A 12,176-nucleotide genomic window follows, 5' to 3' on the forward strand; every position below is an offset into this window, starting at 1 on the left:
TGCCTTATGTGATAGAGCTCTGGCCCAGATTCCCATCCATGCACCAATCCATCTGTCCATCTGTCCATCTGTCCATCTATCCATCTATCCATCTATCCAACACACGGAGGCACAGAACATGCCCACCAGGCCTGCCACAGCATCACATATCCCAAATGCCTGCACATTGAGCGCCAATGTTGAAATATATTTGCAAACAGCTGCATATGAATGGGCTCTCCACTCAGTCAGGAACCCTGTGCGTTCGATGCTCTCATGAGCTGTATCTTTACAAAGTCCACCTTGTGCGCACCCCCCCCCCTTGATCAAGGCTAGCCCTCTTATGGTGGTGAGGGTGGCACTGTGGGTTAAACCACAGAGCCTACGACTTGCCGATCAGAAGGTTGGCAGTTCGAATCCCCGTGATGGGGTGAGCTCCCGTTGCTCAGTCCCTGCTCCTGCCAATCTAGTAGTTTGAAAGCACGTCAAAGTGCAAGCAGATAAATAGGTACCGCTCCAGTGGGAAGGTAAACGGCGTTTCCATGAACTGCTCTGGTTCACCAGAAGCGGTTTAGTCATGCTGGCCACATGACCTGGAAAAACTGTCTGTGGACAAACACCAGCTCCCTCGGCCAATAAAGCGAGATGAGCGCCGCAACCCTAGAGTCATCTGCAGCTGGACCTAATGGTCAGGGGTCCCTTTACCTTCACCTTTACATAACATAAATGTTCTGTGGGGAGGTTACGCTCAAAGTCATTTTGCAATGTACGCTCAGTGCCAAATTGATTATCTCTGAGCAGAGATGGAAGGATCGGTTGGATTTTCTCAGTTTCTCGTACATTTCTTCATGTCCCTGCAGCAATCTGCAAATTCTCTTTTTAAAAATCCCCACGGAAATTTGGTTTGGGGTGGGAACTGCTTTTGGGAATGAGGGTTGGTAGAGGAGATAACGTGTGTCATTTGTCCAAGCTGATGGGCTCAGAAAAATGAGCCAGGTTCTTCTGAGTTTTAAGAGCTCATGTAATTTTCTACTTAACCTAGGGGAAGATTAGGGGAGCTCATCCACCATTACTCTTCTCCAAAAGTAAACTATTTTGTGATTAAACATTTTTGATGCTCTGCACTGAGGAAGGCAGGAACAAGTTTCAAAACCACTGGGTGAAATGTTGCAGAAGTGTACCCTCTACTTCTGCAGCTGCCTTGCTGCCTATCTAGTAGGTTTTATTACCGGTATATATGCTGGTGCTTTTATCTTATGCTGGTCTATGACTGTATTATAGATTTGGATTGGATTGGAAGTGCTTATGTATCTCAGTCGGGCGCTGACTTACATGGCCTGCAATGCACTTGCATCAACATGGTAATGTGATATATAGTATCTCGGACAAGTGAAGTAGTGATCTAATAATTCCTTGCATTAATCCTAGCAACAATGCAGTGAGTCGTGTGACTTATTTTCAGGGAGATGTGAAACAGAAGTACGGTCATGCAGCTCATTTCTATGTATGTTTGCTCACAAATAAGTCCTAAGGAGTAAAATGGGATGCAAGTGTCCCTCCCTCATTACAACTTGTGTTTATCATGGCCTCCTCTAAGACGGTTTATTTCTTCAGGCAGCAGTTGCAGTTGTTTTTATCTCAGGCCTTTGTCTCCTTGCTGCCATATATGGCGACAAGCTCTGCTGCCCCTTTTCACCCTACTGACTTGGCAGCTGATGGAAACCAGAACTTCTTGAAGTGGCCGAATCTCAGTTTCTTGTTTTCCCAGTCCAAAGTTCACTTTCTCACCGTTTCACATCAGTCTGACTTTTTTGAGAGTCCTCTTGAAAATTCACCCGCATTTTCAGTTCCCATTTCGTTTGCAATTTTGCCAAATACACACATAAGGTAAAGGTAAAGGGACCCCTGACCATTAGGTCCAGTCTGACCGACTCTGGGGTTGTGGCGCTCATCTCGCTTTATTGGCCGAGGGAGCCGACGTACAGCTTCCGGGTCATGTGGCCAGCATGACTAAGCCGCTTCTGGCGAACCAGAGCAGCGCACGGAAACGCCGTTTACCTTCCCACCAGAGCAATACCTATTTATCTACTTGCACTTTGATGTGCTTTTGAACTGCTAGGTTGGTGGGAGCAGGGACCGAGCAACGGGAGCTCACCCCACTGCGGGGATTTGAACCGCTGACCTTCTGATCAGCAAGTCCTAGGCTCTGTGGTTTAACCCACAGCGCCACCCGCATCCCTTAAATACACACATGCTTGCAAGCAATTTCCCAGAACACAATGCATCATTGTATGTTATTTTTTTTTCTTTAGTATGCATTTTGATAACTACATCACAGCATTTGGAGAAGTGCTGGAAAACAGAGGGGTGGACTTGGTTAGGGGGCAGAACAGAACAAGATAAACTTATTATTTATTTACCCTTTCTAATACAGTGGAACCTCACGTTTTGAATGTAATACATTCTGGAAGACCGTTCAACTTCTGAAATGTCCGAAAAATGAGGATCAATGGGTCGTCGGCAAAATCCATTGAAAAATGGAAAAACATGCAGCGGAAGTTGTTTGACTTCCAAGGCACGTTCGAAAACAGAAGCAATTATTTCCAGGTTTTCGGTGTTTGGGCTCCAAATCGTTTGGCTTCTGAGATTTACGATAATCTTTATTGTCATTGTCCCATACAGAACAACGAAATTGAAAAAATCTACACCAGACTTTAAAAAACCAACAAGCCTGCTATCCCAGCTATCCCAGCCTAGTTAACCCCCTAAAAACTCTGATACCCCATAATTAAATACAATATACTCCCACAGAGACTACCTTACACTGTGTTTAAAACCAAAATCACATTTGGATAAAAACTGTTTCTCAGGCGGCTAGTCCTAGTGTTTACAACCCTGTACCTTCTTCCAGAAGGCAGAAGCTGAAAGAGATCATTTCTGGGGTGCGCACTATCCTGCACTATCTCTGCAGCTTTCATGTGACACCTGGAAGCATAGATTTGATCCAGAGTGGGAAGAGTGCACCCAATTATTCCCTCCGCAGTCTTTACAACCCTGGACAGCATTGTTTTTTCCCTGACTGTGCAACTCCCAAACCACACACAGAGACCATAAGTTAATACACTCTCAACAGTACAATGGTAAAATGGCATCAAGAGGTCCTTTGAGACCTTTGAGATGCTCAAAACCCGAGGTTTCACTGCATGTCCTTTCCTGTTTTGACCTACATATCTCCTTCCCCAGTTCTGTAAGCATGCTGGAGCAACTCCAGAAAGTTGTCTGTTAAGTCTGATTATGAAGATAGTTTTGCCTGTTTGTACAACATGAAGCGTAAGGGATGCGGGTGGCGCTGTGGGTAAAACCTCAGTGCCTAGGACTTGCTGATCGTAAGGTCGGCGGTTCAAATCCCCGTGGCGGGGTGAGCTCCTGTCTTTCGGTCCCAGCTCCTGCCCACCTAGCAGTTCGAAAGCACATGAAGTGCAAGTAGATAAATAGGGACCGCTTTATAGCGGGAAGGTAAACGGCGTTTCCGTGTGCGACACTGGTGCTGGCTCACCAGTTGCAGCTTCGTCACGTTGGCCACGTGACCCGGAAGTGTCTTCGGACAGCGACGGTTCCCGGCCTCTTGAGCGAGATGAGCGCGCAACCCTAGAGTCGGACACGACTGGCCCGTACGGGTAGGGGTACCTTTACCTTTACAACATGAAGCAGCTGTGTGAAGTTGTGGCTTGGATACAGAATTTGAACACACTGCTGCTGAAGAATGGAGCCTGACGAAAGGAGCCCTTGACGGAAGCATCCCAAACACCTCACCACAAGACAAGGTTAAAATGTAATTTGGGAAGTGTGTGGCAGTAACAAGAGTCTATTGTAGTTTATTCCCCTTGGTTTTTTCATGTTCCCATCCAAACGGAAAGCTACACTATAGCTGTAGGTTATGAGAAAGCTAGAGCAATAATTCGCCAATGAATTTGGGATGTGGAACTGCAATGCCACGTGAGCGAGATGAATAAACACCTAGCAATAAAAGATAATGGGAGAGGATTTACCCCAGCAAATTATTTGTCAAAATTACAAATACAGTGGTACCTCGGGTTAAGTACTTAATTCATTCCAGAGGTCCGTTCTTAACCTGAAATTGTTCTTAACCTGAAGCACGACTTTAGCTAATGGGGCCTCCTTGCTGCCGCCGGGCCGCCGGAGCACGATTTCTGTTCTTATCCTGAAGCAAAGTTCTTAACCCGAGGTACTATTTCTGGGTTAGCGGAGTCTGTAACCTGAAGCGTATGTAACCTGAAGCGTATGTAACCTGAAGCGTATGTAACCTGAGGTACCACTGTACCTAAATACAGACGGTCATTTACCCTCGCTGCCATCTGCCTTATTGAACGAGTCTGTCCCTGCGGCTATATCTGTATTGTCTCTGTTACACCCAATTGCAATTCAATGTATTCCTGTTGTGTTTTATGATTTTCCTGATATTGTAAGTGAGTCTGTGACCGTAATAATAAAATTCATTCATGTTCCCATTAAGTTCTGTAGGGCAAAAGCCTCGCTTCTTGACACTGGGCCTCATCCTGAATTTTTTTCCTCATCCACAGCAGTTATTAACTGACACCAGAAGCTCCGTCCATTTCAACTTCCAAGACCCTGCCCTGTGATCTATTAAAACATGCATCTTTAAAATCCACATTGCTCTCTTGTCTGAAGCCCAAATTATGCTTGGCACTGGGCCAGTTTAAGCTGGCCAGTATGTGCACACCAAGTGGTATTTTCAAAGACCAGCAATGCCCACGGAGGTTTTATCACTGTTCCAACTTCTCTGTTGTCTGGTAGGTTCCCTATTTCTCTCAAGCCAAGGAACCATTTCATCATCTCTTAAAAAGTGTTTACTAGTTAACGCTTTAAAACTCAAATGCCCACATTTCCTCATGCAAACCGTGATCTATAATGGAATCTGAAAGGCAGAGAGAGGCTGGCTTGCAGCTGTTGTGTCACCTTTGACTAAATGTCCCCTACATTTGAAATGGAATTTATGGAGACAGCTGGTTCTTGTGCAAAGAGCAGCTGCAGCCAAACCATTTGCCACGGCCTGAGAGGTGACAAAGGTGTTCTACAAACCAGCGGCGTAGCGTGGGTTGTCAGCACCCGGGGCAAGGCAAGTAATTTGCGCCCCCTAACCCGGGGCAAGGCAAGTAATTTGCACCCCCTAAGAAACATTGTAAAATTAATGAATGTTAAAATGTTGAAGTTTTTGAAAAAAGGGGATTACAGCTGCAAAAGATTAAGTAAAGGGAAAGAATAAGGGAAAATTGGATAAAATTAAGGGGTAGGATTTGCTGAAACAAATTTGGAAATTGGGATGCAGAAAGGGGAGGTATGGGGAAGTCGGTGAAGTAAGGTTTAAGAAATAAGGATTTGAAATTATACATGTTTGTTTATGTGTTTGTTTGTTGTTATTATGTTATGTCTGTGTCTATAAAAATTGTGAAAAACTAATAATTTTTTTTTAAAAAAATAATAATTTGACCCCCTAACCCGGGGCAAGGCAAGTAATTTGCGCCCCCTAACCCCTAAGCTGCCGCCGCTGCCAGCTTCTTCTTGCTGCTGCCTGGTCTGGTCTGGTTCTCTCCCGCGCTCAGCGCTGCGCTGGGCGGCCGCTGCACTGTCCCTCCCCCAGATAGTCCCTCGCTCTCTCTCCACACCGCACGCCTGGCACCCACCCCCTCCACAGTGGGCGGCGACCCGGCGGCTCGGATCGGATTCGCACAGCCAGCACTGCAGTGAGAGAGAGTGGGTGAGCCAGGTAGGGGCAGAGAGCTGCGAGTGCGAGCGTGCCCCCCCAGATGTTGCGCCCGGTGCGGCCGGACCCCCCTGCACCCCCCACGCTACGCCACTGCTACAAACCGTTAAACAAGCACCAAGTTTACAGAGACAGAAGTGCAGCTCATTATTCCATATACAGTGGTACCTCTGGTTATGAACTTAATTCATTCCGGACGTCCATTCTCAACCTGAGGTGCCACTTTAGCTAATGGGGCCACTGCCACACGATTTCTGTTCTCATCCTGAACCAAAGTTCTTAACCCGAGGTACTACTTCTGGGTTAGCGGAGTCTGTAACCCGAAGTGTTTGTAATCCGAGGTGTTTGTCACCCGAGGTATCACTGTAATACTCAACTCTCTGTATGTATAACTCCCAGTTGATTCAATTCCATCACCCATTAGGAGTATGACAGAATTGAGCAAGACATTTGTGTTTCGTTTTTTATAAATTTTATTAGTATTTTCCACACAACAATAACAACACAAAAAATATCGAAAAATAACAATACACAACACACAAAAACCAACATTCAAAAAACTAAAAATGCAACAACAACTAAAAAAACATCCTTATCATCCTTATCATCTCTATCCTAACATCTAGATACAAATCCCTCTTCCTTATCCTTTCACTTCACAAGGTTCTTCCAGACTCAGCCAGATTTCTGCCCTCGAACCTTGGCTTTTGAGGTATTCATTTAGGCACTCCCATTCTTTTTTTACTTCACTTTTTGGTTTTTGTCTTATTATGTCTGTCAATTTGGCTAATTCTAAGTATTCTGAAACCTTGCATAGCCACTCTCCCCTAGTGGGTAACTGATTCCCTTTCCAGTACTTAGCCACCAGGATTCTTGCTGCAGACGTTGCGTATAAGAAAAAAATAGTTTTGTCTTTTGGAATATCATCATTTAAAAGTCCTAAAAGGAATGCCTCTGGCCTTTTACTATACGATATTCTTAATATTTTCTTTATTTCTTCGTGGGTTGAGCAAGGCATTTGTAAGATAAAGTGTCTGCCTGCCTGCCTGTGTGAATAGCAGTACACCACAAATGCAAAATAAAAAAAATCATTCCACTAGCACCTTAAAGACTAACTAAGTTAGTTCTTGGTATTAGCTTTCGTGTGCATGCACACTTCTTCAGATACACTGAAACAGAAGCTGCCAGATCCTTCTATATAGTGAGAAGGTGGGGAGGGGTATTACTCATAAGGGTGGTGGGAATGGGAGATTGGCAGATAGCTGAGATGAGCCTGTTGACGACTCTTAACAACTGTAATAGGTCTTACAGGAAAAGGCAAGGGGTTATGCACAAATGTAATGCACAAGTGCATTACATCTTACCCTGCCCCAGAAATCATTTGGGAAGTCCAAGCAAACAACTCTGGTCGCCTAGGGGCCAAACCCCCAGTACAGTTTCATTTGGCTCCTCGTGATCCTATAACCAATGAAATGATTGTCCACAGATTCACCAGTATGGAATATGTGTGTGTGTGTGTGGGGGGGGAGTGTGGATGCAGAGCTCCTTCTTCCAATAGTTCCACTTTCTGCTTGTGATATCTCATGAATATTTTGCTACTTTATAAACTGCGCTTTATAAATGCATGGTGCAATGTTATGAGCAGTGGTGCACAGATACCTAGTATTGCATAAACAGTAGAAACCATGGAGTGCTGAGACTGGATCATGAATAATGTGCTGCTGCCACTGTTGGCTGGTATATTGTGTTCCGTATAAGTTGAGGTGTGTTTAGGAGTGGAGGATGGTTGCGGATTAACATACAGTGTTAATTGGTTCTCAAATGCCTTGGTTCCAGAAGTAGGTGTTCCGGTTTGCGAACATTTTTCAGAAGCCAAACATCTGATGCGGCTGTCAGTTATTGTCCCTGGGGCACCTGCACCAATCAAAAGCTGTGCCTTGGTTTTCAAACAATTCGGAAGTCAAATGGACTTCCGGAATGGATTAAGTTTGGTGCTTTTGTTTTTGCTATTTATTTTGCATTTTTGTTTTTGAAGTTGTTTCGGTTTATTTTGTTTTTGTTGACTGTGTGGAACCCAGTTCAGTTATTGATTGATTGATTGATTGATTGATTAATTGATTGATTAATTTGATTGTGTGACTGTGGAAATGGATAAAAGCCTCCCATCCAAACAATGACTATCATCAGTGGAGGTAAGAAAAAATAATAATTTTAATTTTTACCATCTATAAATACTGTCTTATTTATTTTATCGTGCAGTACATTAATTATTGCTTTCATTTTATGGATCGATGGTCTCATTAGACAGTACAACTCATGTTAGATTGCTGTTTTAGGGGTTGTTTTTAAAAGTCTGGAACGGATTAATCCGTTTTCCATTACTTTCTATGGGAAAGCGTGCCTTGGTTTTGGAACGCTTTGGTTTTGGAACGGACTGCCAGAACAGATTAGGTTTGAGAACCAAGGCAAGGTTCCACTGTACTAAAATGTCTTGGACAAAGCCTGCCCAAGGCTAATGTTTCTTCTGTTCTGCTTCAGAAGGTTCGCTGGTCAGATTTTTACAAAGCAGGATGTACAATGCAATCCATGCCTGCATTTATTAACAATCTTTAAAGATACTCAATTGAAATTATTGCACAGGGAACTTATTGCTTTTCTTCTTGTAGCAGCAACATAGCAAAAAATGGCAAAAGATTGGATCGTCTACTATAACAAACAACAGGAAGTATGGACAATTGATTTATCTGAGAAACTAGCTCATGCCCTGAACGATGCAGCTGATATGAATGATTTTGCTAGAACACTGCATCCCTTTATAAAGTACAGTGGTGCCTCGCAAGACGAAATTAATTCGTTCCGCAAGTTTTTTCTTCTTGCGAGTTTTTCGTCTTGCGATGCACGGTTTCCCATAGGAATGCATTGAAAATCAATTAATGCGTTCCTAGGGAAACCGACTTCAGACCAGGTCCGGGGACAGTCTGTCCCCCGACCTCTTCTGAAGGCTGGGGGGGGGGGACAAGGGCTTTTCTTCCCACCCCCAGCATTTTAAAAAACCCCGGGACAGCGGAGGGCTTCTCCGCTGTCCGGGGCGATCTTAAAATGCTGGCGGGCGGCATTTTAAAATCGCCCCGGGACAGCGGAGAAGCCCTCCGCTGTCTGGGGCGATTTAAAAGCCCCTGGGAAGGCAGGCAGGGGGGACAAAGACTTTTGCCCCCCGCCAGCCTTCAGAAGAGGTCCTGGACCTCTTCTGAAGGCTGGCGGGGGCGAAAGTCTTTGCTCCCCCCCGCCTGCCTTCAAAAGCTGTCCGGCCAAGGCTTCGCGGACCTCTCCGCAAGCAGCGGCAGCGCTGCCGCTGCTGGCGAAGAGTTGCCGGCATGCCGAAGCCTGCGCGCGCTGACATCAGCGCGCCCAGGCTTCGCGGACCTCTCCTGCCTTCAAAAGCCGTCCGGGATAGCGGGAAGCGCTTCCCTGCTATCCCGGACTGCTTTTAAAATGCTGGCGCTGGGGAGCAAAGCCTTTCGGCCCCCGCCAGCCTTCCTGGACCTCTTCTGAAGGCCAGAGGGGGGGGGAAGGCTTTGCTCCCCACCGCTAGCATTTAAAAGAGGTCCCCGGAGATTTCCCTATGGGCTTTCGTCTTGCGAAGCAAGCCCATAGGGAAATTCGTTTTGCGAAGCGCCTCCAAAACGGAAAACCCTTTCGTCTAGCGGGTTTTCCGTCTTGCGAGGCGTTCGTCTTGCGTGGTACCACTGTATTCAAATAAGCACCCTGATGGCTGGCACCCACCAACTATGTATATAGATTTATGGGGAAAGTTGTTGTATACAGTATATGGGAAAATTTGCTGTTTAAGAGGGGGGAAACCTGTTGTTTAGATAATGTTATGCTTATATCCTGTTATGAAATTAAAAAGGTAAGATTGGGAGGGTATTGTGGTATTTTACCAGTACCAGAGAAATTGCACTCCCCCCATCCAATGGCTACAAATGAGTCTGCTTCCTTTATTATTTATTCATTTCATTTCATTATTTCATTTCATTTCTATACGCTTTATATTTTTAAGAAAAATCACAAAGCAGTTTGCAGAATATTAAAACATCAAACAAACAATATGAAGAAAATCAAATATAGAGTATACAGTCAAAGCAACATAATTACCGTATTTTTCGCTCTATAAGATGCACCAGACCATAAGACACACCTAGTTTTTGGAGGAGGAAAACAAGGGAAAAAAAATATTCTGAATCCCAGAAGCCAGAACAGCAAGAGGGATCACTGCGCAGTGAAAGCAGCAATCCCTCTTGCTGTTCTGGCTTCTGGGATAGCTGTGCAGCCTGCGTTCAATCCATAAGGCGCACACACATTTCCCCTTACTTTTTAGGAGGGAAAAAGTGAGTCTTACAGAGCAAAAAAGACGGTAACAGAAAACCAAAACATTATTTTAAAGATTTCAAAATAAAACATTACAAAGGAGGTCAGCCCCAGAATACATATTTAACACAAACCAAGTTAACCCAAAAAAAAACCTTACACGTTTTTTAAAAACACCACTGCCTAGTGAAGTCAAATATAAAATGCATATTCAAAACAGCATAATTAACAAGAGAATAAAATGCTATCATAATCATGGCAGGGCTCCTTGGCAGGTACCAAAAGGTGGGGCAAAAGAATCCAGTAGTTGGGGTTTGTTGTCAGGCATAGAGATGTCCCTCTGGTCTCACCAGGAACCTCTCTTCCAGCCTCACCCACCTGGTCTGCCACACCTGCTTTAAGCGCCACGAGAAGCTGCAGCGCTGCGGTCAGTGCAAGTTTGCCCATTACTGTGACCGAACCTGCCAGAAGGACGCCTGGGCGAACCACAAGAACGAGTGCTCGGCCATCAAGCGGCATGGCAAAGCGCCCAACGAAAATATCAGGTGCGTGAATAGGCTGATCGCCAATGAATGTGTGTAATTAATTGCTGAAGGGCTAATAATAATAATAATAATAATAATAATAATAATAATAATAATTTTTATTTATACCCCGCCCTCCCCAGCCAAAGGGACGCGGGTGGGTTAAACCACTGAGCCTCTTGGGCTTGCCGATCAGAAGGTCGGTGGTTCGAATCCCCGCGACGGGGTGAGCTCCCGTTCCTCGGTCCCTGCTTCTGCCCACCTAACAGGTCGAAAGCACGTCAAAGTACAAGTAGATAAATAGGTACCACTCTGGCGGGAAGGTAAATGGTGTTTCCGTGCGCTGCTCTGGTTCGTCAGAAGCGGCTTAGTCATGCTGGCCACGTGACCCGGAAGCTGTACACCGGCTCTCTCAGCCAATAAAGTGAGATGAGCGTCACAACCCCAGAGTCGGCCATGACTGGACCTAATGGTCAGGGGTCCTTCCCAGCCAAGGCCGGGCTCAGGGCGGCTAACAAGCAATAACAAAAACAAGTTGAATGAATACAACTTAAAAACAAGATTAAAAGACAACATTAAAATATTGAAACATTAAAATATTAAAATGCAGCCTCATCACAGGAGGAGAAAGGAAAAAGGAAAAAGAAAGAGGGGGAGGGAATCAAACTGGCTCCAAGCCAAAGGCCAGGTGGAACAACTCTGTCTTACAGGCCCTGCGGAAAGAAATCAGATCCTGCAGGGTCCTGGTCTCATGAGGCAGAGCGTTCCACCAGGCCGGAGCCAGCGTTGAAAAGGCCCTGGCTCTGGTTGAGGCTAATCTAACTTCCTTAGGATGCAGGACCTCTAGGGTGTTGCTATTTATGGACCTTGAGGTCCTCCGTGGGGCATACCAGGAGAGGCGGTCCCGTAGGTACGAGGGTCCTAGGCCGTGAAGGGCTTTAAAGGTCAAAACCAGCTCCTTAAATCTGACCCTGTACTCCACCAGGAGCCAGTGCAGCTGGAAAAGCACTGGGTGAATATGCTCCCATGGCAGAGACCCCGTGAGGAGCCTCGCTGCAGCATTCTGCACCCGCTGGAGTTTCTGGGACAGCTTCAAGGGCAGCCCCGCATAGAGCGAATTACAGTAGTCAAGCCTGGAGATGACCGTTGCATGGATCACTGTGGCCAAGTCTGCACATGTCCAGATGCCCAAAATTGCTTCTGCGCAGGCACGATTTTCGGCGCCTGCACATGTGTAGAAGCGATTTCTGACGCCACGGACATGCGCAGACGCGATTTCTGGCATCACGCTGCACCAGTCTGGCCCACAGACGATCTCCATGGAAGTGATCCAGCCCATGGCCGATAAACCTTGCTGACCCCTGTTGTAGACAGCACTAGGCCAGCTTGGCCAATAGTCTGATTTAATATAAGATGACTTACTATGTCCCTATAACCACCCCATGGATTTCCAACTTGGAAATCCCTTTGGGTGCATCTACTTCTTTCCCCAGAACTCAAAA

General features: G+C 45.6%; 1 protein-coding gene across 2 annotated transcripts in view; it reads left to right on the plus strand.

The window, feature by feature from the left end:
• The window catches only part of SMYD1 (SET and MYND domain containing 1), a 44,452-nt gene that overhangs the window by 12,120 nt on the left and 20,156 nt on the right, over nucleotides 1–12,176 (plus strand). For both annotated transcript variants that reach the window (XM_083469977.1, XM_083469976.1), the window contains exon 2: nucleotides 10,519–10,695. In XM_083469977.1, the coding sequence (XP_083326103.1) occupies nucleotides 10,519–10,695 (177 nt within the window). The remainder of the gene's footprint in view (nucleotides 1–10,518; nucleotides 10,696–12,176) is intronic.

The sequence above is a fragment of the Podarcis liolepis genome (assembly GCF_965112155.1).
Source record: "Podarcis liolepis genome assembly, chromosome: 13".
NCBI classification, from domain to species: domain Eukaryota; kingdom Metazoa; phylum Chordata; class Lepidosauria; order Squamata; family Lacertidae; genus Podarcis; species Podarcis liolepis.